General features: G+C 30.4%; 1 protein-coding gene across 1 annotated transcript; it reads right to left on the bottom strand.

Annotated features, from left to right (window-relative positions):
• Positions 1 to 2,636: 2,636 nt before the first annotated feature.
• LOC112009778 (wall-associated receptor kinase-like 8) lies at positions 2,637 to 16,243 on the bottom strand. Its single transcript, XM_065774417.1, has 4 exons — positions 15,370 to 16,243; positions 9,916 to 10,054; positions 4,159 to 4,210; positions 2,637 to 3,690 (listed from the first exon to the last, which is right to left on the bottom strand). Exons 1-4 carry the CDS (start codon positions 16,241 to 16,243, stop codon positions 2,710 to 2,712), a joined length of 2,046 nt encoding a protein of 681 aa, XP_065630489.1. The 3' UTR covers positions 2,637 to 2,709.
• Positions 16,244 to 25,519: the final 9,276 nt, after the last annotated feature.

Here is a 25,519-nt window from a genome sequence, read left to right as displayed (position 1 = left end):
TCTCCATTTATTCTTCCATACACCAAAAGTGCGCTCAATCACACATCGAAGAGATGAGTGAGCATGATTAAAATTTTCATGTCTAGTTCTAGGGCTTACACCTCTCCTTCGAAAGTCCTGAAGATGGTATGATATCCCTTTGTATGGTGCCAAATAGTCTTTCATCATTGAGTATCTAGAATCAACTACATAATATTTCCCTAGAAAAAAAAAATCAATTGTATTAACACACACACACAAGGTGTCATTATAATGAACAATTATTAACCAATTACAAACCTGGTGGTGGGTACAGAAAGTTGTTACTTTGTTTACGAATAGTATCAAGAAAAATGTGGGTGTCGTGTGTTGCACCTTCCCATCCAGGCAAAAAAAATGTGAATAACATATAAAAGTCACATGCAGCCATCACATTTTGGGTTGGATATCCCTTTCTTCCAAAGTATGGAATGGACTTCTCAGTAGGTACAATCGCTATCACATGTGGGCTATCAATCGCACCAATGCAATCCTAATAAAAACATTAATAGTTTTCAGTTCCACATGACAATTATCTTATAGACAATAACACTTATTCAAAAGGCAAAAATAGTACACATACTTTGAAATGTGGCCAATAAATTGGATGGTCTTGTATTTTGGTTGGAACTTCACTAAAAGTTGGATCCGAAGGGTTTACATATGCGGTTACAAAGCGAGCACCCAACAAAGTGACCATCTTCTCAAAATGTCTACTTATGGTTTCACCTGAATGCTGAAATATTTTTTGAACCATTCGGTTACATGTTCCATGACCAAATATTAGTAAACAGATTGTCACTGACTCTTCTAACCTTATATTCCTTGAATGTTGAAGTCCATAGTCATGTTGTAAAACTTGACACAAATTTTGAAACACCTCCTTTTTCATTCTAAACATTTTGTAACACAATTTCTCATTACCTTCCACGCAACATCTCACCCAAGCCCATTTTGCTTGTTCAGAATCATAACAAGGAGTCTTATTTACATTCTTTCCACCACAATTCTTTTGCTTTACACTGATTTGATCATCATGTTGTTATGCTGCTATTTGGCCATGATAGAGTATTGCCTTAAGCAGGTATGCTATCCAAATTCCACCTCACTATGACATGACCATGCATACATAGATATATTTAAATATTGTCATGTTGTTGGATAGATACTGGTTAGGTACACTCTCTTATACCCCTCTATAACATTATAGTCTTGCATACATGCAACCTCCCCTTTCTCATGATCTCTTTAGCCAATGATGAAATTCTATATTTATGCCGCCAAAATTATGTCTTAACCCTGGTTTCCTGATTTTCCATTAAAAATCAAGTTTTCAAAAATTTTAAAAAGAAAAAAAGAAAAAAGAAGCAATTATGCTGCCAAAACCCAGTCTTAAAATTGATCTCCTGATCTCCATTTAAAAAAAAAAAATTTTGATCTTCCAAAAGTCTCTTTTTAAAGTAATTATGTTGCCAAAATCCTATATCATTAAAAAAAAATTTTGATCTTCCAAAACTCTCTTTTCAAAGCAGAAATTTTTTTTATTAATTCTATTTTAATTCCAATTTAAGGTTTCGCCTTTTTCAAAAATCCCATCGACTAATGAAATCATGAAGGAGGCTCTTCTTTGTGTAATCACTTGATTCAAACCTCGTCAATCAAAGAACCACATTATTCACAATAGAATGATGGGATCTTGAGGATGGTTAGGACTTCCCATCATAACGTGGGAAATATTGAGATTTTTAGTTTTTTTCAAGATTAATTCTTGCAAGTCACAGGCCTCACAAAAATGTTTTTAATGTAAAACCATTTCTTCCTTTAAGGTCAAAACCATAAATATTTAAACACATCTATTATTCTCAATGTATGCAAGATATCATGGGAGAAAATATATTTTTTTATATTTTGCATTGCACATATTTCTAAGGGATAATCAAAATTATGGTACTGACTATGGCCGGGCGTAGTGGAGTGCTTAACTCCTTTCCCATGCTTAATCTAACCCCCGAACCTGTTTTCTGCCTCTAGACAGTTTTATCTTATTTGGTTATAGAAACTAAATTTGGAAAAATCCACTTTTTAAAATTTAGGTGATCAATCATGCCTTTAATAAATCCCAATAATTGATAGCGATTCTAAACACTCACTTTCGCACACTAGCACCACGAGTGCAATTAGTGAAAGCAATGCACACACAAGATGGATTGTGAGAGAAAGGGACTGACATTTTGTCTCTCACACGTACATTGTCTCACCCACCTTCAAAAAATTCATCATTAAAACCCTTGGAGTATGATGTCGGGGTTTTCTAGCTTGCATTGGGTTGTCGACAATTAAAACCTTTCTTGTTTATAATGGATATCTTGTTGGGGAAGAATTCTCTCGTAGTGGTTTTCCTTTTGGAGTGTTCTCTATCAGTTTTCTACTTCATCTCTATATTGTGCATCTATTGCTTTATGATATGGTTCATGTTGATATACAATTAATTAATCTACAACATAATACACAACTAGACTCTATTTCTTCTTATAATTGAACCTAATTCCCCAAATATGACTAATAACATAATTTCTTGCTCAATATTTCAAAATGAACCTATACATTTATTGGTACATTGTCCACATGCCTAAAAGAAGTTATAATAGTTTACAACAAGGGAAAAAAAAGGGTGCCAAAATAGATAGTTTGTTAATCAATGCGAGATAAAAGTGGAAGGACAAATGATGATGAAGGTTCACCTATTTCAAAACTTGAGCTTGATAAAATAGAACTGTCATTCCAAGGCCCCATTTCTTCATTTCTAACATAATCATGCTCTTCAAAGTTTGGTTGATCAGGGGAAATTTTTTGAACTCCCTCTAACTCCATCATGATCTCTATCATCGTAGGTCGTTTCTTTCCATACAAGTGCAAACATCTTTGTGCAAGATTAGCAATTGTCATGACTTCATGTTTATTACCTTCTTTCCTTACTTGAGTATCAAGTATGTCAAAGAGACGGTTCTCTTTTACTGACTGAATGAAATTTGTAGATAAATTTCGATCTTCTTGTGATCTTGTAGAAGAAACTGGCTTTTTTCCAGTTAAAAGCTCAATAAGGACTACTCCAAAACTATAAACATCACTTTTTTCTGTAAATTGGCCTGTTTGAAAGTATTCCGGATCCAAGTACCCAAAAGTACCATATACTAGCGTGGTTACATGAGTTTGGTCAATGGCCATTGATCTTGAAGTTCCAAAGTCTGCTATTTTTGCTCTATATTTGTCATCGAGGAGTATGTTTGAAGATTTTATATCTCGATGGTAAATGGGTATTGAAGCTGCCGAGTGTAAGTAAGAAAGAGCTCCTGCAACTTCTGTGGCAATCCTTAAGCGCATTTCCCATGTTAATAATGGAAACTCTTCATTCTCTTCATGAATGTACTGAAAAAGTGTCCCATTGGGAATGAATTCATAAACTAACAAAGGAACTTCTGTCTCTAAACACCACCCAAGCAGTTTGACCACATTTCTATGGTTGATTTGGGAAAGAATGATAATCTCATTAATGAAACTTTCAATATTCCCCTTATCCACTGTGTTACACTTTTTAATTGCCACAATTCTTCCATCAGCTAACATTCCTTTATAAACTGTACCTTGCCCACCTTTACCAAGTATTCTGTTTTCCTTAAGCGCATTTCCCATGTTAATAATGGAAACTCTTCATTCTCTTCATGAATGTACTGAAAAAGTGTCCCATTGGGAATGAATTCATAAACTAACAAAGGAACTTCTGTCTCTAAACACCACCCAAGCAGTTTGACCACATTTCTATGGTTGATTTGGGAAAGAATGATAATCTCATTAATGAAACTTTCAATATTCCCCTTATCCACTGTGTTACACTTTTTAATTGCCACAATTCTTCCATCAGCTAACATTCCTTTATAAACTGTACCTTGCCCACCTTTACCAAGTATTCTGTTTCTGTTAAAATGATCAGTCGCATTTTTCAACTCATTTGAATTGAATAATTTTGTATTTTGAACATTGTTGTCATTTGAAGATAATTGTTGTTGTAATAATAAACCACCATTCTTTTTGAAGAATTTTTTCTTGAGCTTGATTTTGTTTCTTTTCTTTATCATTCTGTACAAGCACCATATAATAGTGAATAGAAACAATGCCCCAAGGCTTGAACAAATAGCTGCACAGGTCAAGAAAATTAAATAGAAATATCACATCAACCTAAATTCGAATTATATAAAAATATGAATAAGTGTGAAATAGATTTGAACAAAAGTACAATGAATTGTAAATATCTTTCTCATGTTTTAAAAGAATTTAATAATTTTTTCTTCTTTTTTTACATTAATATTTCTCATAATATCCTTGAATATAAATGGTGTTAACTACTAATTAATTTCTAAGAAAGAATAAAATTTATTATTTTGTTTTATGGAAACATTTTTTATACATGAAATTTATTGTTAGGTACTTGATTTTTCTTGCAAGTCTATTGTTTTTAAAGGGGCTTATGAGCCCAACAAAAATTTTCCCGTTGCATGGCTCCGGCTAACTTTGCAACATGTACCCGGCAGTCCTACCTTACATGAGCTTAAACACCTAATTGGCGAATTCTTATTATAGATTATAAAATTTACTACCAAAAATAATTGTATAGTGGTGCTCATCAGTAAAATCAGCCTTCACTATTTTCTAGGACTAACCAAAATACTTCACTCATTTCTCCTTTATTTTCTTCCATTATTCAAATACCTCACATCTCCTGTTATATGTTGACTTTGATCAAAGTATGATGTCAAATTTTTTATCCCTTTTTAGTGAACAATGACTGAAAAAAATGAGCTTGTCCTCTTTTGTCACACCACATTCAAGCTTACTGTAAAAATCTATATCATAATAGAATAAAAATCTAAATTGAAATGAAGAATTATGCAACTTTATAGAGAGCAATTGTCTTGTAAGGTTGAAATTTATCAACCATCTTGTTGGCTTTATTCCGTACTAATTTGCTTGTAATTTAGCACTTAGTAACCCTGTATTTAGGTGGGATTATTGTAAGGGTAGTGTGTGAGAAGAGGTGAAGAAAAGTTCAAGTATGTGCAAGAAAGCAAGGTTTCGCAGTTAGGACTCGCGGCTGACTCGCGACTGGCAAGCTGCTAACTGCAAGCACGTGAGATGCACACATGGGGAGCTAAAAGGTCGCACCAACTGTCATACTACAGGACAAAAGTCCTAGGCTGGCCAGGCCGTTATGTCACGACTTGAACTCGCGACTTGGACAAGCCGTGAGGTCAAGCCGCCAATCAGCCTTGTTTGGCAAAAACTGTCTCTTCGTATTCCAAACACACACCACTATATATAAACCCTTATACCCAATAAATGGAGAGAGCATCCAGAGAGAATTTTGTGAGGGAAACCCTAGAGAAAAATAAGATTGCCTCATCTCCAATCTTTACCTTAGAGACTCTACAAATTCCTTTACTCTCTTCCTCTCCATTATCATCTCCTTGAGAGGTCATTGACCAAATCCTTATCTCACTACACCCACGTCTGTGAAAAGGTTCATTTGGTGCTAAAGGAAGTAGTTTGGAAGGAATCAATATACATTGGTTGATGCTATGGTCTAGTAGCAGAATCCAGGAAGCTAAAGAAGAAATAGGTTCGGCGTAACCTTGTTGGAGCAAGAAGCTTGGAGGGCTTAGGTACTTGGGTAGATTAGGCTTGGAGGGTCTTTTGCTGTTCATGTATCCCAACTACATTCTTTAGTGGATTATTTGACCGCTTGGAGGGCGGCGGAGAGGTTTTATGCCGAGAACTTCGGTTTCCACTTCGATAACACATCGTGTGTTGTCCGTGTGTTTGCATCTTCCTTCCCTTTCTCTTTGCCTTATATTTACTACTGTGGATGTGTTTATATTTGACATAGATTAGTTATCAATTCTGTGACTGGTTTATGTTCATGTTCCGCACATTAATTGTTTGATTATAAGCTTGAATTGATATTTTATAATTTATGGTCTAAATGTTCAAGGCTGTTTTAGACACATATTGAACTTTCATGTCTTTTCAAAAAAGATTTGTGAATGCGTGAATAGTACCATAGGACCCAATTTTAATGAAAATTTTACTGAATTAGACAACTTATGGGTTCTGTGAATAATACACGAGACCTACTGACAGAGATGCAAATGCACAACGTAAGCTCAAAAACACTATCCAAACTCCACCTAAAAGTGCATGAAATATAGTTTTTTTTTATCCGTTCTAGCTTAGAGAAAGATAGGATACGCAAGTGGCCTAGTCATTCCCTTCCATGATCCATTGAACTGAGTCAAACCAATAAACTAAAGGTACAATTCCATTTTCCAAGTAAAAAAAAAAAAGTAATCCATACAAAAATTTAACTAATATATATATATAGGAATGAATGGATGTTAGAATTGTATATCACCATAGAATTACAATAATGGATGAGAATTTGTGTATAACAAGGGAGTCAATTTCGTACTGGAGGCCGTTTTGGTTTAATTAAAGAAATGATATATTTCGATACCAGTCAATATCGGTGTACCGTTTGAAATTACTATTATATATATTGAAAAATAATAAAAACATTACAAATTTTATTATAGTACATATACAAATTAATATGACAATTAATGTGATTGGTAAATGTGAATTAGCAACATAATAAGTAAAATTAAAACCATATTTTATTAGTAATACTTTAATTTTAATAGTTGTACAATAAAATTTGTAATATTTTTAACATCAATTTTTTTTAGATGTGCTACGTCCACAATATTTTCTCAATACTTTTATAATAAATTCAAGGTGGCTATTTGTTATTGGTTTTAATTTGTTCCTATCACTAAAATGATTTTTTTTGGCCCGCCAATAAAAACCCGTAGCAAAACTTAAAACTTAAAACTTGTTGTGAAAGTGTTGTTAAAAAAAAAAAAAAGTATTTTTATTTTTGTTTGGGTGCACGTATCTCAATTTCAACTACCATCTACCAACAAATTGTTTTTAATAACTCACTTTTTTCACCTCCACTCATTCTCTTTTACTTTTATAATTTATCTTTCTTTATTTTTATCTTGATTTTATCTCCTCCACATGTTAACCTCCACTGAGTCTTATCTCATTTCAAATTTCAAAAAACAAGTCTTATCTCCTTACCTTTGGTCAATCATCACGTGGGCACCCAAAGCAAAACTCTTTGAGAAACAGTAAAGACATAAAAAAGCAAAGAAGAAGACGAAGATGATTAGAGGAATACAGATGTTGCAGAGACCACGAAGAAAAATGGAAAGCTAAGTAGAAAAGAGACCTAGATATGAGAGAGATGCATCAGATTGTGAAATTTGTTGAGAAATTATCTTAGGTGAGTGAAAAATTACAAAGAAATCTATGTTTTTCTTTTGAACCGGTATCCATTTTTTGGCCGAAATCCGGTATTTCTGTTGGTACAGCTAAAACGCTCTTGGTATTGCTAATATTTAAATCGGTATGAAATGAGGATGTTTCTATACCATTTCAGGCACCAGTACAGAAAATATCGGCCATACTGGCCGTACGATACGAAACTGACTACCTTGGTGTATAGTCCCTCTTGTCAAGGACTTATGGTATAGCACCTCTCTATCTCATAACTATGATCTTGTTTTTATTTTTACTTTATTCATTATCTAAATTTATAATCTATAATCCATGCCAAGTGCCTTCCAACTCAATTGGTTGGCATTGTTTTATGTTTTCAAGATATCCAAAAATTTCAAATTTCCTTTCTTTTATTGTAACTATCAAATTATCACAAACACTAAAGACATTTAACTTTTGATAAACCTCATAATATTGTGTCATATAAACTTTTGAGACCTCACAATTTTACACATAATTATTTTAATATATACTTTTTAATTGATTTTGAATTTAATTCTATATTTAAACCATCCATTAGAATTTCGGTACATCATATCTTCTATAAATGCTAGAATATATAATTTTATAAATAAATAAATTTACAATAAATTCTGATTCCTAGAATATATAGTTCACAAACACAATCATAAAATAAATTCTGATTAAGATCTACTATAATTATCAACTTTTTTACTTTAAAAAAAAAAAATATCAACTTTAATAGTTAGAATAAGAAAATATATCGTATTATATAAATTATTACATGCATTACACATGTTACAGACTAACATTTATAATGTTAAAGGCATTTGACGTATAGTCTACCTCAAATATTTTACCAAATACGTTTTTGAGGCCACACAATTTTACACTTCATTATAATATTTTTTAATTTTTTTTTTAATTTCTTTCCTATATAAATCTAAACCCATCATTTGAATCATGGTACATTATATTTTATTTTAATGGTAGAATATATATATATATATTATAGTCCCTCTTGTCAAGGACTTATGGTATAGCACCTCTCTATCTCATAACTATGATCTTGTTTTTATTTTTACTTTATTCATTTTCTAAATTTATAGTCTATAATCTATGCCAAGTGACTTCCAACTCAATTGGTTGGCATTGTTTTATGTTTTCAAGATATCCAAAAATTTCAAATTTCCTTTCTCTTATTGTAACTATCAAATTATCAAAAACACTAAAGACATTTAACTTTTGATAAACCTCATAATATTGTCATATAAACTTTTGAGACCTCACAATTTTACACATAATTATTTTAATATATACTTTTTAATTGATTTTGAATTCAATTCTATATTTAAACCATCCATTAGAATTTCGGTACATCATATCTTCTATAAATGCTAGAATATATAATTTTATAAACAAATAAATTTACAATAAATTCTGATTCTTAGAATATATAGTTCACAAACACAATCATAAAATAAATTCTAATTAAGATCTACTATAATTATCAACCTTTTTACTCAAAAAAAAAAAATTATCAACTTTAATAGTTAGAATAAGAAAATATATCATATTATATAAATTGTTACATGCATTACACAAGTTACAGACTAACATTTATAATATTAAAGGCATTTGATTTATAGTATACCTCAAATATTTTACCAAATACGTTTTTGAGGCTGCACAATTTTACACTTCATTATAATTGTAGGGTCAGTATTTGTAGCCTAAGCCCAAAGGGTTTGGATTATGAGCCCACTAAACCCAAAGCAATGAATTTGTAGAGAGTATATGAAAGAGCAGAGCTGGATGTGAGCTAAATCGTAATTAACTAAGGTCTTTAGGAATTAACATGTGGTCATGCTTGAAAAGTTGAACAAATGACAGTCCGAAGAGGTTAATGATTATTTAAACAATGATTACAGATCTTGGAACTACAATGAAGCATCTCTCTCTCTCTTTCTCTTTTTCTTCTCCCATTTCCGAGTCTCTTTCTTCTAGATGGACTCCACCTCAACCAGTTCTCTCTCTTCGGACACACAGTAATCTTCAAACAAGGGTCCAGGCTCAATACGTAGTTTTGGGCTTTTATCCCCCCACAATAATATTTTTTAAAATTTTTTTAAAATTTTTTTCGTATATAAATCTAAACCCATCATTTGAATCATGGTACATTATATTTTATTTTAATGCTAGAATATATATATATATATATATATAGTTCTATATACAAACACAATAATAATAAATGTCTATTAGTAACTATCATGATTATCAAAATTTCATATTTAGACTAAAAAAGTGAAAAAAAAATATTATATTTAAATTCTTTCGTGCTTCACACGAGTTAAATCAGTATAAGGCAATCCTGTAACGGTTTAAAAATTGACATACCTATAATGGTAAAAAAAAATATTATATTTAAATTCTTTCGTGCTTCACACGAGTTAAATCAGTATAAGGCAATCCTGTAACGGTTTAAAAATTGACATACCTATAATGGCCATCCTCACTGGAGATTTTGGCTTGTTGCACAGGTAGCTACCTTGTATATTCACACAATCCGACTTGTTGGGACATTTATTGAGTGTCTTGTTTTCGCATTCGTTTATATCTGATTGAAATATATAAGAAATCAAATTACAAATTAGAGTCAGCAGCCAACAGATACTTTACAACTAATGCCCCTGCCTCAATTGAATTTGATTTTTTTTTTCTTATTTAATTTTTGGGTGAATTTCTTTTATGTATTTTTTTATTAACATAATAATTTTTATCACACCTATAGTGATTACACTATTATCTCTTCTATGTTTTCGAAATTCATTCAAAAAAGAAGAAAAAAAAAATGTTTCTTATTTAATCAATATATTTTAGGATTCAAAACCTATAAAAAGTAAATGGTACATGAACAAAAGGGAAAATAAAAGTAAAAAGAGAAAGAAAGAACATTATTATTACTTTCAAAAGCAATATTAAAAAAAAAAATTAATATGACATTAAATTCTTTATTTAGTAATTTATTCTTCTTCATAAAAATTTGTGTAATAAGAAATCAAATTTGGAATAATTACCTAATAACATTGTTTACGTAAGACGTACTTGGTGTTTAATCTAACTATTAAGAATATTTGAGTCATTAGTGGAACTTTGCTTATTCATTCAAAATATCCTTGACAAATAATATATAGGCTAAAATGCAAAATTGACATTCTAAGTTTCAACTTTTGTCATTTCAGTCCTTTATATTTCAATTTTATCATTTCAGTCTTTTCAGTTTCAAATTTTGTCAATTCAGTCTTCCGTTATCCTTTAGTTAAGTACTGCCGTTAATTAAACAAAAACGATGTCATTTTGGATTTTTTTTTTTTAATTTCTTAATTTTACTAAAATAATTTAATTACCCAAAAAAAAAAAAAAATCTAAAGGGAACAACGATGTTCCCTTGCCTCTGAAAATCAAAAACATCACCGATACCTTATCCGGCTATCCCTAACAATCTAACTAGCGAAGAAATTTTGGGGGAGAGAAAAAGGGGGGGAGAGAGAGAGACTGTGAGATCTAGATTGAGAGAGAAGAGCGTGGGGATGGACGATTCGGCGGAAGAGATGAAGTTGCTCGATACAGAGGCGTTGAAAATCGAGGTTAGGGAGGACGATGCAGCGGCTTCTACTGGTGTTGTCCTTTTCGATCTCAAGACAAAGTCTATGGGGGTCGTGGAAGTTTTGCGAATGGCAGAGGTGATGGTACAGGCGGAGGACGCCATGGAGTCATCTTCAGCTCCTTTGTCGTCTTGATCATCATCGTAGTGGTGGTGGTCATATATATGTTAATTTCTTAGCTAGTCGAGTTGTTTGGGATAGGGTATCGGTGATGTTTTTGGTTTTCAAATAAATCTATAAAATTAATTAAATGGTTTTGGTTTAATATCGGTGATGTTTAATATCAGTGATTATGCAGTTTTGGTTTAATTATCGATGATTGTTTTGGTTTAATTATGCAGTTTTGGTTTTGGTTTTTGGGATATCATTCAATGATTACTCTCCATGTGAGAATGTATCGGTGATATATTTAAGGACAAAGTTTAGCTACAAAATTGGTTGTAGCCTTAGGCTACAAACTTACTCAATAAAATAAATATTACTACATATTTTGAAAATCTAACCGTTGAATTACATGTTCTTTACCCTCTTAATGCACATGTCAATTTTTGTGTCAATCGGATATCATTTACTATATAATCTATAATCTTATATTTTATGCATAATTTTAAATTACAAAAACTTGCAATTTAAAAATTTATTGATGACATAACTATTAATCTTTAATTTTCTTGAAATTTTACAAACATGGAGGATATAAGAAGAAGATGCAATCCAATGGTGGATTTATCAAAATTTACCTCCCATAAAAAGATATTGAGTGAGTTTGTAGTCTAAGGCTACAATAGATTTTGTAGCTAAACTTTGTCCTATATTTAATATCAGCGATGTTTTTGGTTTTCAAAGGCAGGGGAACGACGTCATTCCCGTTAGATTCTTTTTTTTTTTTTTTTTTTAGTTAAAGTATTTTAGTAAAATTAAGAAGCTTAAAAAAAAAAAAAAATTCAGAACGATGTAGTTTTGGTTTAGTTAACAACAGTACTTAACTGAAGGGTAACAAAGGACTAAATTGATAAAATTTGAAACTTAGAGGTCTACAATGACAAAACTGAAACTTAGAGGACTAAAATGACAAAAGCTGAAATTTAGAGGGTCAGTTTTGCATTTTATCCTAATATATATATAATGAATATACAAATGCTTAATGAGTTTTCTTTCAAAAAAAATCATCTAACCACCGTGTACCATTGCTGTGATGATTACTTTATAAGTATAAAGTTTTTGTGGGGTGAACTAGAGTTTAAGTCTCCGAAGGAAGTTTTACACACATATATGCTTAGTTTAAGTTAGAGTAGAATTTCTATCTTGTATAATATATATATATATATATATTATTTAATATAAACAAATGAATTTAACTCTCCCTAAAGCCAAATCCTAGCTTAGCAATTGTTTGTATTGATTTTTCCACTTATTACATAATCAAATTCCGTTAATAGGGAAAATAGCGAATAAAGAAATCACAGGTGAGGTAAATGTTTTATAAAGTAAACTATAAGAAAGGTTAGTGTCACAAAATAAAAGTGGTATGTGTAATTTACCCTAATAGTAATTATTTAATATGTCAACTACTTGAACGGTCCTCTAGTATGCCAAAAAAATAAATAAATAAATAAATAAAGTAAAAGGTAAATTAGAAAAATAATTTATTGGTCTTTTTTTTTTCTTTAAAAAAAAAAATCATTTTGGTACATCCTAAAATAGAATAGAGAAATATATATATATATATATATATTTGCTAAGAATATAGAGAACTAACAATTTTAAAAGGAGAATATATATATATATATATATTTATGTGTGTTATTTAAAATCACATATCATTCTTGAATATAATTTTATATATAAAGTGACACTATGTGTATTTTTAGATTTTCAAAAAAAAAAAAAAATTATCGTGAAATGGATCTTTCTATTTTAAAGATCGATCATAGATCTTGAACATCATCTTAGCCTCCATTCATTTTTAGATTTCCTTTTTTTTTTTTTTTTTTTTTTTTTTTTTTTTTTTTTTTTCTTTNTTTCAACATATCATACCAAATGTTATTTTTCATAAGAATTTGTTCAATCAAAATTTATTTATTTAATTTATCCGAATTCATACTACTTGCAATAGTCTTACCAAATGCAATCTTAATTAAAATTAATAATGTCCCGTTTAAAAGAAGAGAAAAAAAAAAAAATTAAAGACACATGTTATATTATAATATATTAAATATATACACGGGGCCCCAACCGCGCATGTACATACTACGTACTTACATAGTACGTAGACCATATCCATGACTATGACTATGACTTTTTCTTTTTTCTTTTTTTCCTTCTTCTTGAAAAGGCTACGATAGACTATTCATCTTTGAGACTTACTAACGTGTGCCCTTAGAGCATACATTATAAACTATTTTAAGAAATTTTTTATGAAAAAACGAAAAAGTAATTAACTATTTTGACAGTTTTTTCAATTTCTCATAAAAACTTTCTCAAAATGAATGATTAATGTGTGCCCTTAATTTTTCTATTATATTATGTTTAACGTTTAGAAAAAAAAAAAAAAAAAAAAAAAATCTATCTATTATATATATATATATATACATATATTAAAATTTGAATTCTCACAATTGGATACATGCAATGATGACATATGGTTCTTTCTCAAATCATTTCTTCTTAAAGCTAAAGATTCACAAGGAAAATATGATTCAAATGACTATTTATCTACTCGTTAGGATATAGACAAATGTCCGTATTTTAACATGTCTAATGCATCAATAGATTGAACACAAGCTTTATATATATATATATATATATATATAAACAGATGATGAATACAACAATGACACATGCATGTCATTTTGTGAAAGCATACGATAATGATAGATGTCAAAACTCTTTCCATTGTCATTTGAATCTCCTAGTATGCTATTATTATTTATTTCGTACTATAATATGAAATAATAATGGCAATTTAATCTCCTAAACATTTCATAGTGTGGGTCATGGGCGGATACCCATTCTCAAATTATTATGACTCTACTAAAAAATTAATTTTTTTTTTTTTGAGAAGTAAAAATTAAATTATTATGATTTGCAAATATGTCCATGAATCCAAATGAATGGTTCTAATGATATATATATATATATATATTTATATATTTATTGGTAGAAAGGATAATAATGCATTAAACAGAAGAAGAACTACATGGCACGCTTATAAAAAAAAAAATTGAAAAAATAAATAAATTCATTTTCTTTGTTTGTATTTAATAAAAATTTAAATTCTAGGATTATTAAAATTTGTCTTAGGTACTTTTGCACAAATTTTTATCTTTGTAACTAAGTTTCTATTGCTTAATGCCATATGTGATTTTCTTTTCTTTTCTTTTTAAAAACTCCATGTGTGACTTTCAAGAAGCCAATATTTTTTTTCCACATTGCCTATATGATTTGGAAATTCATATAATACAACTAAATACCAATAGTTCATGTAAGTTAATTCTTAAAGAAATAAAGAAGTACAATCCACTTGCAGCCAAAGAAGAACAAATGCAATATTGATCAATTAATAATTGGAGAGAAAATTAAAACCCCACACAAAATTTTAGAAAATATAATTAACAATGAAGTATGTCATGTGACAACATTCCAAGAGTTATATGTAACTTATCGTAACTGACAAGTGGGAATAAAAAAAGGTTTGTTCAAATTTTCAAGCTATGAGATGAGATCTAATATATAAAGACTATTAACTTCCGTTTGTTATATGAATTATACCTTTATTGTTCAATGAGTTTTATTTTTGTGTAAATATATATTTCATAAATTTTAAAAAAATATATTAAATACATTTTCGTGATATTATTTCATTTTCAGTTATAAAAGTCCATTAAATATAATAGAACATCTAAATTGAGTTTGAAAAATATGTTTGCTAAGTACTTTTTATTTTATTTTATTTTATTTTTTTATACAAGATAAAATTTCTGCTCTAACTTAATTTAAGTATATGTGTGTGTGAAGCTCCCTTCTAGAAACTTGAACTCCAGCCATTTTTTCCTATACTTCACAAACACTTATACTTGTAGAATGACTATTGTACCAAAAGTGTGCGGTAGTGCTAAGTACTTTTCAAATGAGCATGAAATGAAATTTCATTTCATTCGTATATTTAAAAATAAATAAATAAAACAAAATAAAATGAGTGAATTAAAGTAGTGAAAGCTAGACGAATATGCTAGAAAATGAAAGCTTGTTGGTAACTGCAGTTTACCTTGACATCCCGTGGAAAGATAAGAATTTCCTTGGTATCCTTTAAGGCAATAATAATATTGGGCCCCGTAAAGTGTAGGATAACCTTCTGAGTTCCGTCTTCTCAGCTCGTTTGGATCCACGGTAATAAACTCAGATGCTGTCCACTCCAGCACCACAGGAACGTATTCCAAAAACTGCACATAGTAAGAGAGATCTTTTTCTATTGAATTCAACCATTTATCATCTGCAAGGAAGGCAAATTTGCATTCTTCACCGGTTTGGAAACTTGCATTAAATACTTGAATCCCAGTCTTACTCTTCCTAGAAGGGATTGCGGTCATGCAGCAGTTGAAACCTGAGCAGTACTCAAATCCGCTGTCGTCTATCATGCTTTTATCAACGCAATTTGATTTGCATCCAACCACCACCATAGGATTGATGCCGATCATTATGGCCAAGTTGTCGCAACCAACTGAAATGAAACTATCCCGATAAGATGAGAAGAAAAAAGGACTACCTGAGATATTCACACCACCAATATGTCTGGAACTCCCATTCTTACAGTTGGAAGAAATAATTGGCATGTTGACTCGAATGAGTCCCGGATCATTCCAAAAATAATTATTATTATATGGATCAGTAATATTGATTTCCAGGACCTCCATGCCAATGCTGGGTAGGAATGCTTTAAGAGAGCCACCAGTTTCATTGCAAACAATTTTGAACCAGTCATTCAAGTAACAATCGGTAGTCTTTCCAAACGGGTATGGAATGTAAATATCTCCACAGCTATCAGAACAATTGGGTTTTGCTATAGGAGCTGCAGCTTCTGCTAACTCATAGCTGGTCAGTAGAAGTAAGAAAGTAATTCGGATTACCACTTGCACAGCCATTTCTGGGTGTCTATAGTTCAACAAAGCAACCTAGCCTTCATATATAAACCAATAATGGTCATACTAACAACTACCTTAGGGGGCATTAGTTAATCATTCAATTAAAGAAAATTTTTATTGGAAAAAAAAAATAATTAATATTTTGACAACTTTTTTCGTTTCTTATAAAAGTGACTTTAAAAACTTTTCTAAAATAAATTTTAAACAAATCTCCTAAGGGCACTTATTAGTATTTTTTATAAACCAATACAAGCAACCTTACAAGAAAAGTATATCCAGAATCCTAACGTTAAGTGGACAAATTCAAGGCACAAGAACCAACATATCCTTTTTTTTTTTTCGTAGTGGTTAGAGTTTTAATAGTTATATAAATGCCCGCGAAATAGACATTTATGCAACTTTACAAGAAAAGTATATGCAGAATACTAACATTAAGTGGACAAATTTAAGGCACAAGAACCAACATGTCTTTTTTTTTTCGTAGTGGTTAGAGTTTTAAAAGTTATATAAATGCTTGTGAAACAGACATTAATTTTTTAAAGAGCATTCACATTGAAAATGTCATATACTATATATAGGTAAAATTTAGCATAAAGGCCCAAAAAACCCCCACATCCGGACTTGTAAAAAGCAAATATTGCAAAAAAAATTGCAATAATGCTATAGTGCAATTCTGCCATTAGAACTACACTGTAGCACAATAGTAAATATATATATATATATATATATTTTATTCGGTTTTCACTTTATCAATTCCTCTCTCTCTCTCTTGCCGGTCATACTCTCATCTCCTCTCTGCAGCTTTTTATATATATATATATATATATTTTATTCGGTTTTCACTTTATCAATTCCTCTCTCTCTCTCTTGCCGGTCATACTCTCATCTCCTCTCTGCAGCTTTTTTTCTTTTTTTTTTTCTTTTTCAGTTCACTCATTCAATCCCTACCCCTCTCTCGTCCGTCTCTTCCCATTCATTTTTTTCCCCCTCTCTATTTTCCCTTGAATCAAGGGTTTAATGTGGTGCAATAAGAAAGTAATTCGCATTACCACTTGCACAACCATTTTTGGGTATCTATAGTTCAACAAAGCAAACCAGCTAGCCTTCATATACAAACCAATATATGTAGCCTTACAAGAAAAGTATATCTAGAATCCTGACATTAAGTGGACAAATTCAAGGCACAAGAACCAACATCTCCTTTTCTTCGGTAGTGGCTAGAGTTTTAATAGTTATATAAATGCCCGTGAAATAGACATTTATGCAACCCTACCAGAAAAGTATATCCAGAATCCTAACATTAAGTGGACAAATTTAAGGCATAAGAACCAACATGTCCTTTTCTTTTTCGTAGTGGTTAGAGTTTTAATAGTTATATAAATGCCTGTGAAACGGACATTAATTTTTTTAAGAGCATTCACATTGAGAATGTCATATGCTATATATAGGCAAAATTTAGCATAAAGGCCCAAAAAACCCCCACATCCAGACTTGTAAAAAGCACATATTGCAAAAAAATTTGCAATACTGCTATAGTGCAGTTCTACCTTTAGAACTGCACTGTAGCACAATTATAAAATATATATATATATATTTTATTCGGTTTTCACTTTATCAATTCCACTCTCTCTCTTGCCGGTCATACTCTCGTCTCCCCTCTCTAGCTTTTTTTCTTTTTTTTCTTTTTCAGTTCACTCATTCAATCCCTCCCCCTCTCTTGTCCCTCTGTTCCCATTCTTTTTTCCCCCCCTCTCTATTTTCCTTTGAATCAAGGGTTTGATGTGGTGAAGTAAGAAAGTAATTCGCAATACCACTTGCACAACCATTTCTGGGTGTCCATAGTTCAACAAAGCAAACCAGCTAGCCATCATATACAAACCAATATATGTAGCCTTACAAGAAAAGTATATCTAGAATCCTGACATTAAGTGGACAAATTCAAGGCACAAGAACCAACATATCCTTTTTTTGGGTAGTGGTTAGAGTTCTAATAGTTATATAAAGGCCCATGAAACAGACATTTATGCAACCTTACAAGAAAAGTATATCCAGAATCCTAACATTGAATGGACAAATTCAAGGCACAAGAACCAACATGTCATTTTTTTTTTTTTTCGTAGTGGTTAGAGTTTTAATAGTTATATAAATTTTTGTGAAACAGACATTAATTTTTTTAAAAGCATCCACATTGAGAATGTAATATGCTATATATAGGCAAAATTTAGCATAAAGGCCCAAAAATCCCCCACATTTGCAATACTACTATAGTGCAATTCTGCCTTTAGAACTGAACATCACTATAGCACAATTGTAAATAAAAAATAAAAAAATAAAGAAATAAAAAAAATTAAAAAAAAATAAAAACATTCGGTTTTCACTTTATCAATTCCTCTCTCTCTCTCTTGCCAATCATACTCTCATCTCCTCTCTCTAGCTTTTTTTCTTTTTTTTCTTTTTCAGTTCACTCATTCAATCCCACCCCCTCTCTCGTCCCTCTCTTCCCATTCATTTTTTTCCCCCTCTCTATTTTCCCTTGCATCAAGGGTTTGATGTGGTGAAGTAAGAAAGTAGTTCGCATTCCCACTTGCACAACCATTTCTGGGTGTCTATAGTTCATCAAAGCAAACCGGCTAGCCTTCATATACAAACCAATATATGTAGCCTTACTAGAAAAGTATATCTAGAATCCTGACATTAATTGGACAAATTCAAGGCACAAGAACCAACATATCCTTTTTTTTGGTAGTGGTTAGAGTTTTAATAGTTATATAAATGCCCATGAAACAGACATTTATGCAACCTTACAAGAAAAGTATATCCAGAATCCTAACATTGAATGGACAAATTTAAGGCACAAGAACCAACATGTCCTTTTTGTTTTCGTAGTGGTTAGAGTTTTAATAGTTATATAAATTTCTATGAATAGACATTAATTTTTTTAAGAGCATCCACATTGAGAATGTAATATGCTATATATAGGCAAAATTTAGCATTAAGGCCCAAAAATCCCCCACATCCGGACTTGTAAAAAGTAAATATTGCAAAAATATTTGCAATACTACTATAGTGCAATTCTGCCTTTAGAAATGAACTGCACTGTAGTACAATTGTAAAAAAAAAAAAAAAAAAAAAAAATATTCGGTTTTCACTAGGCCAATGAAATAGTGCAAGTTGAACAAACTAAAAATACTGTAACTTCTAGGCGTTTGCTCTTTTTATATATAGATAATATAATATAAAGAAAAAAAAAACAAATTGGTGTACTTCAAAAGAAGAAGAAAAAAAAAAAATTCATCTCACCATATTGGCCAAGTGCCTTGAATAAGTATGAAAGGTTTTTTAGTAGCAGTAGAATTAGTCCAAAACTTGGCTAAACCAAAACACAATTCCTAAGCATATTGGCTATTTTTATATTTTATTTTGATTTGTAAAGAACTGATAGCTCAGTAATTTTGAAAATATTGTGATGACAACAAGATGTCTTAAACTTTTCACAATAGAAAAGTTTTGTCCACGACATTTTTATCACAAATTATAAGTAGTAGGTTGTTATTAGTTCGCAAAAAATTAATTTTATTACCAGGTTTAACTTATTACCAATAACAATAACTATTGCGGATGTTGCACTTTTTTTGCATGATAACTTTATTTTTAGTTGTAATTGGTTCCAATATGATATTTTAATATTTTATTTTGACCTATATGAAATTAAGACCTCAACAATTGTGAAAATATTGTACCAATTTGTTGTGTTAACATTTTATTATTTTGTGAAATATTGCAAATTGAACGAACCAAAAATAATGTAGCAAAATTACTGTAACTTTACACATTCAAAAAAAAAGGTGGCTGGTGAAACAATGAAAGTTGAACAAACCAAAATTACTGTTGCGCATTCGTTCTTTTTATATATAGATAATATAATATAAAACAAAACAAAAACAAATTGCTGTACTTGAGAAGAAAAAAAATCCATCTCACCAGATTGGCCAAATGCCTTGAATAAGTATGAAAGGTTTTTTAGTAGCATTAGAATGAGTCCAAAAACTTGACTAAACCAAAACACTATTCCTAAGCATATTGGCTCTTTTTATATTTTATTTTGACTTGAAAAGAATTGATAGCTCAGCAATTTTGAAAATATTGTGACGACAACAACATGTCTTAAAATTTTTACAAAAAAAATGCTATGTCCATGGCATTTTCATAACAAATTATAAGTAGTAGATTGTTATTAGTGAGCAAAAAAATAATTTCATTAGCAAGTTTAGATTAGAACTAATAACAATTTATCATGTATGGTTTGTTATGAAGGTGTTGTGAAAAATGTTGTGGATGTAGCACTTTTTTGGCTTAATAACTCTATTTTTAGTTGTAATTGTTTCCAATATGATATTTTATTATTTTATTTTGACATATAAGAAATTAACACCTCAAAAATTATGAAAATATTATGCCAATTTGCTGTGTTAATATTTTATAACTTTGTGAAGCAATGCAAATCAAACAAACCAAAAATAGTAAAGCAAAACTACTGTAACTTTATGCATTTAAAGAAAAAAAAAATTGGCTCTTGAAACAGTGCAAGTTGAACAAACCAAAAATTATCGTAGATTCAAGGCATTCGCTCTTTTATATATAGATAATATAATATAAAACGAAATAAAAACAAATTGGTGTACTTGAGAAGAAAAAAAAATCCATCTCACCAGATTAGCAAAATGCCTTGAATAAGTATGAAAGGTTTTTTAGTAGCATTAGAATCAGTCCAAAAACTTGAAAAAACTAAAACCTATTCCTACGCCTATTGGCACTTTTAATATTTTATTTTGACTTGTAAAGAACTGATTGCTCAGCAGTTTTGAAAATATTATGACGACAACAACATCTCTTAAAATTTTCACAAAAGAAATGTTATGTTCATGACATTTTCATAACAAATTATAAGTTGTGCGTTTTTAGACCCTTAAACACAACCAGATTAACCTAGTTATTTAGCCAATTGATTAACTTAGGTAAATTATGCAGATCTACGTTAACACATATAAATCATATCTTTGAACAGTGCGGAAAATAAATAACACAACGATATGATAACCCAGTGTGTGTGTGTTTGAAAAGACCAAGATATTGTCAAGATGATCATATTAAAATTCATTTCAACTGGGCTTAAAAAAAATTTAAGTTTAGGGGGTTCAAAATTTATTTTAGGAGGGTCAAATAAAAAAAATTATATATATATATATATATACACACACACACATATATATATATATTTGGCCAAAACCTAGTGCCGCCCATGAACCCACTATATATATAATATGAAAAAAAAAAAAAAAACAAAAAGTTTCATTAAAATTCCACCCACTTGGGGAAAAAAACAAAAAGGTTTCATTAAAAATCCTGCCACTAACTATAAAAAAAGAGTCAATAGTATTTTCGGATTAGAAAAATTAATATGTTTCATGGGTATTTATGTAACTCATTTGGCAAGACTGAGGTACAATACTTAGGTGTTGTTTCTTATTTCTCTCTTAAAATTTTGTCATATGGATTATTTTTCACGGGATGGAAGTGTTTTTTTTTTTTTTTTTTTTTTTTTTTTACAATTGTGCTACAGTGCAGTTCCAAAGGTAGAATTACACTATAGCAGTATTGCAAATTTTTTTGCAATATTTGCTTTTTACAAGTCCAGATGTGGGGGTTTTTTGGGCCTTTATGCTAAATTTTGCCTATATATAGCATATGACATTCTCAATGTGAATGCTCTTAAAAAAATTAATGTCTGTTTCACAGGCATTTATATAACTATTAAAACTCTAACCACTACCAAAAAAAAAAAAAAAAAAAAAAAAAAAAGGACATGTTTGTTCTTGTGCCTTAAATTTGTCCACTTTATGTTAGGATTCTGGATATATAAAAAAAAAAAAAAAAAATTATATATATATACACACACATACACACACATATATATATATATATTTGGCCCAAAACCTAGCGCCGCCCAAGAACCCACTATATATATATATAAAAAAAAAAAAAAAAACAAAAAGTTTCATTAAAATTCCACCCACTTGGGGAAAAAAAAAAAAGGTTTCATTAAAAATTCGGCCACTAACTACAAAAAAAGAGTCAATAGTATTTTCGGATTAGAAAAATTAATATGTTTCATGGGTAATTATGTAACTCATTGGGCAAGACTGAGGTACAATACTTAGGTGTTGTTTCTTATTTCTCTCTTAAAATTTTGTCATATGGATTATTTTTCACGGGATGGAAGTGTTTTTTATTTTTATTTTTTTTTATTTATTTATTTTTTTTACAATTGTGCTACAGTGCAGTTCCAAAGGCAGAATTGCACTATAGCAGTATTGCAAATTTCTTTGCAATATTTTCTTTTTACAAGTCCGGATGTGGGGTTTTTTGGGCCTTTATGCTAAATTTTGCCTATATATAGCATATGACATTCTCAATGTGAATGCTCTTAAAAAAATTAATGTCTGTTTCACAGGCATTTATATAACTATTAAAACTCTAACCACTACAAAAAAAAAAAAAAAAAGGACATGTTTGTTCTTGTGCCTTAAATTTGTCCACTTTATGTTAGGATTCTGGATATATAAAAAAAAAAAAAAATTATATATATATACACACACACACATATATATATATATATATATATATTTGGCCCAAAACCTAGCGCCGCCCAAGAACCCACTATATATATAATATAAAATAAAAAAAAAAAACAAAAAGTTTCATTAAAATTCCACCCACTTGGGGAAAAAAACAAAAAGTTTCATTAAAAATTCGGCCACTAACTACAAAAAAAGTCAATAGTATTTTCGGATTAGAAAAATTAATATGTTTCATGGGTATTTATGTAACTCATTGGGCAAGACTGAGGTACAATACTTAGGTGTTGTTTCTTATTTCTCTCTTAAAATTTTGTCATATGGATTATTTTTCACGGGATGGAAGTGTTTTTATTTTATTTTTTTTTTTTATTTATTTTTTTTACAATTGTGCTACAGTGCAGTTCCAAAGGCAGAATTGCACTATAGCAGTATTGCAAATTTCTTTGCAATATTTTCTTTTTACAAGTCCGGATGTGGGGGTTTTTGGGCCTTTATGCTAAATTTTGCCTATATATAGCATATGACATTCTCAATGTGAATGCTCTTAAAAAAATTAATGTCTGTTTCACAGGCATTTATATAACTATTAAAACTCTAACCACTACAAAAAAAAAAAAAAAAAGAAAAAAAAAAAAAGAAAAGAAAAAAAAAGGACATGTTGGTTCTTGTGCCTTAAATTTGTCCACTTAATGTTAGGATTCTGGATATACTTTCTTGTAGGGTTGCACAAATGTCTATTTCACGAGCATTTATATAACTATTAAAACTCTAACCACTACCAAAAAAAAAAAGGATATGTTGGTTCTTGTGCCTTGAATTTGTCCACTTAATGTTAGGATTCTAGATATACTTTTCTTATAAGGCTACATATATTGGTTTGTATATGAAAGGTAGCTGGTTTGCTTTGTTGAACTATAGACACCCAGAAATGGTTGTGCAAGTGGTAATGCGAATTACTTTCTTACTTCACCACATCAAACCCTTGATTCAAGGGAAAATAGAGAGGGGGAAAAAAATGAATGGGAAGAGAGGGACGAGAGAGGGTGAGGGATTGAATGAGTGAACTGAAAAAAAAAAAAAAAAAAAAAAAGCTAGAGAAAGGAGATGAGAGTATGACCGGCAAGAGAGAGGGAGAGAGGACTTGATAAAGTGAAAACCGAATTTTTTTTTTCTTTTTTTTACAATTGTGCTATAGTGCAGTTCTAAAGGCAGAATTGCACTATAGCAGTATTGCAAATTTTTTGCAATATTTGCTTTTTACAAGTCCTGATATGGGGTTTTTTGGGCCTTTATGCTAAATTTTGCCTATATATAGCATATGACATTCTCAATGTGAATGCTCTTAAAAAAAATTAATGTCTGTTTCACAGGCATTTATATAACTATTAAAACTCTAACCACTACGAAAAAAAAAGGACATGTTGCTTCTTGTGCCTTAAATTTGTCCACTTAATGTTAGGATTCTGGATATACTTTTCTTGTAAGGTTGCATAAATGTCTGTTTCACAGGCATTTATATAACTATTAAAACTCTAACCACTACCAAAAAAAGGATATGTTGGTTCTTGAGCCTTGAATTTGTCCACTTAATGTCAGGATTCCAGATATACTTTTCTTGTAAGGCTACATAGATTGGTTTGTATATGAAGGCTAGCTGGTTTGCTTTGTTGAACTATAGACACCACAGAAATGGTTGTGCAAGTGCTAATGCAAACTACTTTCTTACTTCACCACATCAAACCCTTGATGCAAGGGAAAATAGAGAGGGGAAAAAAAAAGAATGGGAAGAGGGACGAGAGAGGGGGGGGGGGATTGAATGAGTGAACTGAAAAAGAAAAAAAAGAAAAAAAGCTAGAGAGAGGAGATGAGCGTATGACTGGCAAGAGAGAGAGGAATTCATAAATTGAAAACCGAATATTTTTATTTTTTTTATTTTATATTTTATATTTTATATTTTTATATTTTTTATTTTTTTTACAATTGTGCTACAGTGCAGTTCAGTTCGAAAGGCAGAATTGCATTATAGTAGTATTGCAAATTTTTTTGCAATATTTGCTTTTTATATGTCCGGATGTGGGGATTTTGGGCCTTTATGCTAAATTTTGCTATATATAGCATATGACATTCTCAATGTGGATGCTCTTAAAAAATTAATGTTTGTTTCACAGAAATTTATATAACTATTAAAACTCTAACCACTACGGAAAAAAAAAAAAGGACATGTTGATTCTTGTGCCTTAAATTTGTCCATTCAATGTTAGGATTCTGGATATACTTTTCTGTAAGGTTGCATAAATGTCTATTTCACAGGCATTTATATAACTATTAAAACTCTAACCATNGGAATGGACTCTGGATTCACAATTGATGACCAATACCGTGTGTATGACAAGGTTTTGTTTATTGCTCAGCCAACACTTTCAACCCTATACAGTAGGCCAAACAAAGGTTTTGATGTCGAGACATATGGAAATGCAGAACAATTACAGATGACTGATCCAATTAAAATGTTGCGGAACACTTTTAACATATGAAAATGTTGTAGATGTAGCACTTTTTGTGCACAATAACTTTATTTTTAGTTGAGGTTGGTTCCAATACGATATTTTATTATTTTATTTTGACCTATGAGAAATTA

This window comes from Quercus suber, unplaced genomic scaffold (genome assembly GCF_002906115.3).
Source record: "Quercus suber isolate HL8 unplaced genomic scaffold, Cork oak 2.0 scaffold_92, whole genome shotgun sequence".
NCBI classification, from domain to species: Eukaryota; Viridiplantae; Streptophyta; class Magnoliopsida; order Fagales; family Fagaceae; genus Quercus; species Quercus suber.
Note: the sequence above shows the minus strand (reverse complement) of the source record. Positions and strands in the feature narration are given on the sequence as shown.

Coding starts and splice junctions, on each gene's coding strand:
- LOC112009778 (XM_065774417.1), bottom strand. CDS start 16,243: ATGGCTGTGCAAGTGGTAATCCGAATTACTTTCTTACTTCTACTGACC. Junction 10,055..15,369: donor TCTTTCCACGGGATGTCAAG/GTAAACTGCAGT, acceptor TATTTCAATCAG/ATATAAACGAATGCGAAAAC. Junction 3,691..4,158: donor TTCACTATTATATGGTGCTT/GTACAGAATGAT, acceptor AATGCGCTTAAG/GAAAACAGAATACTTGGTAA.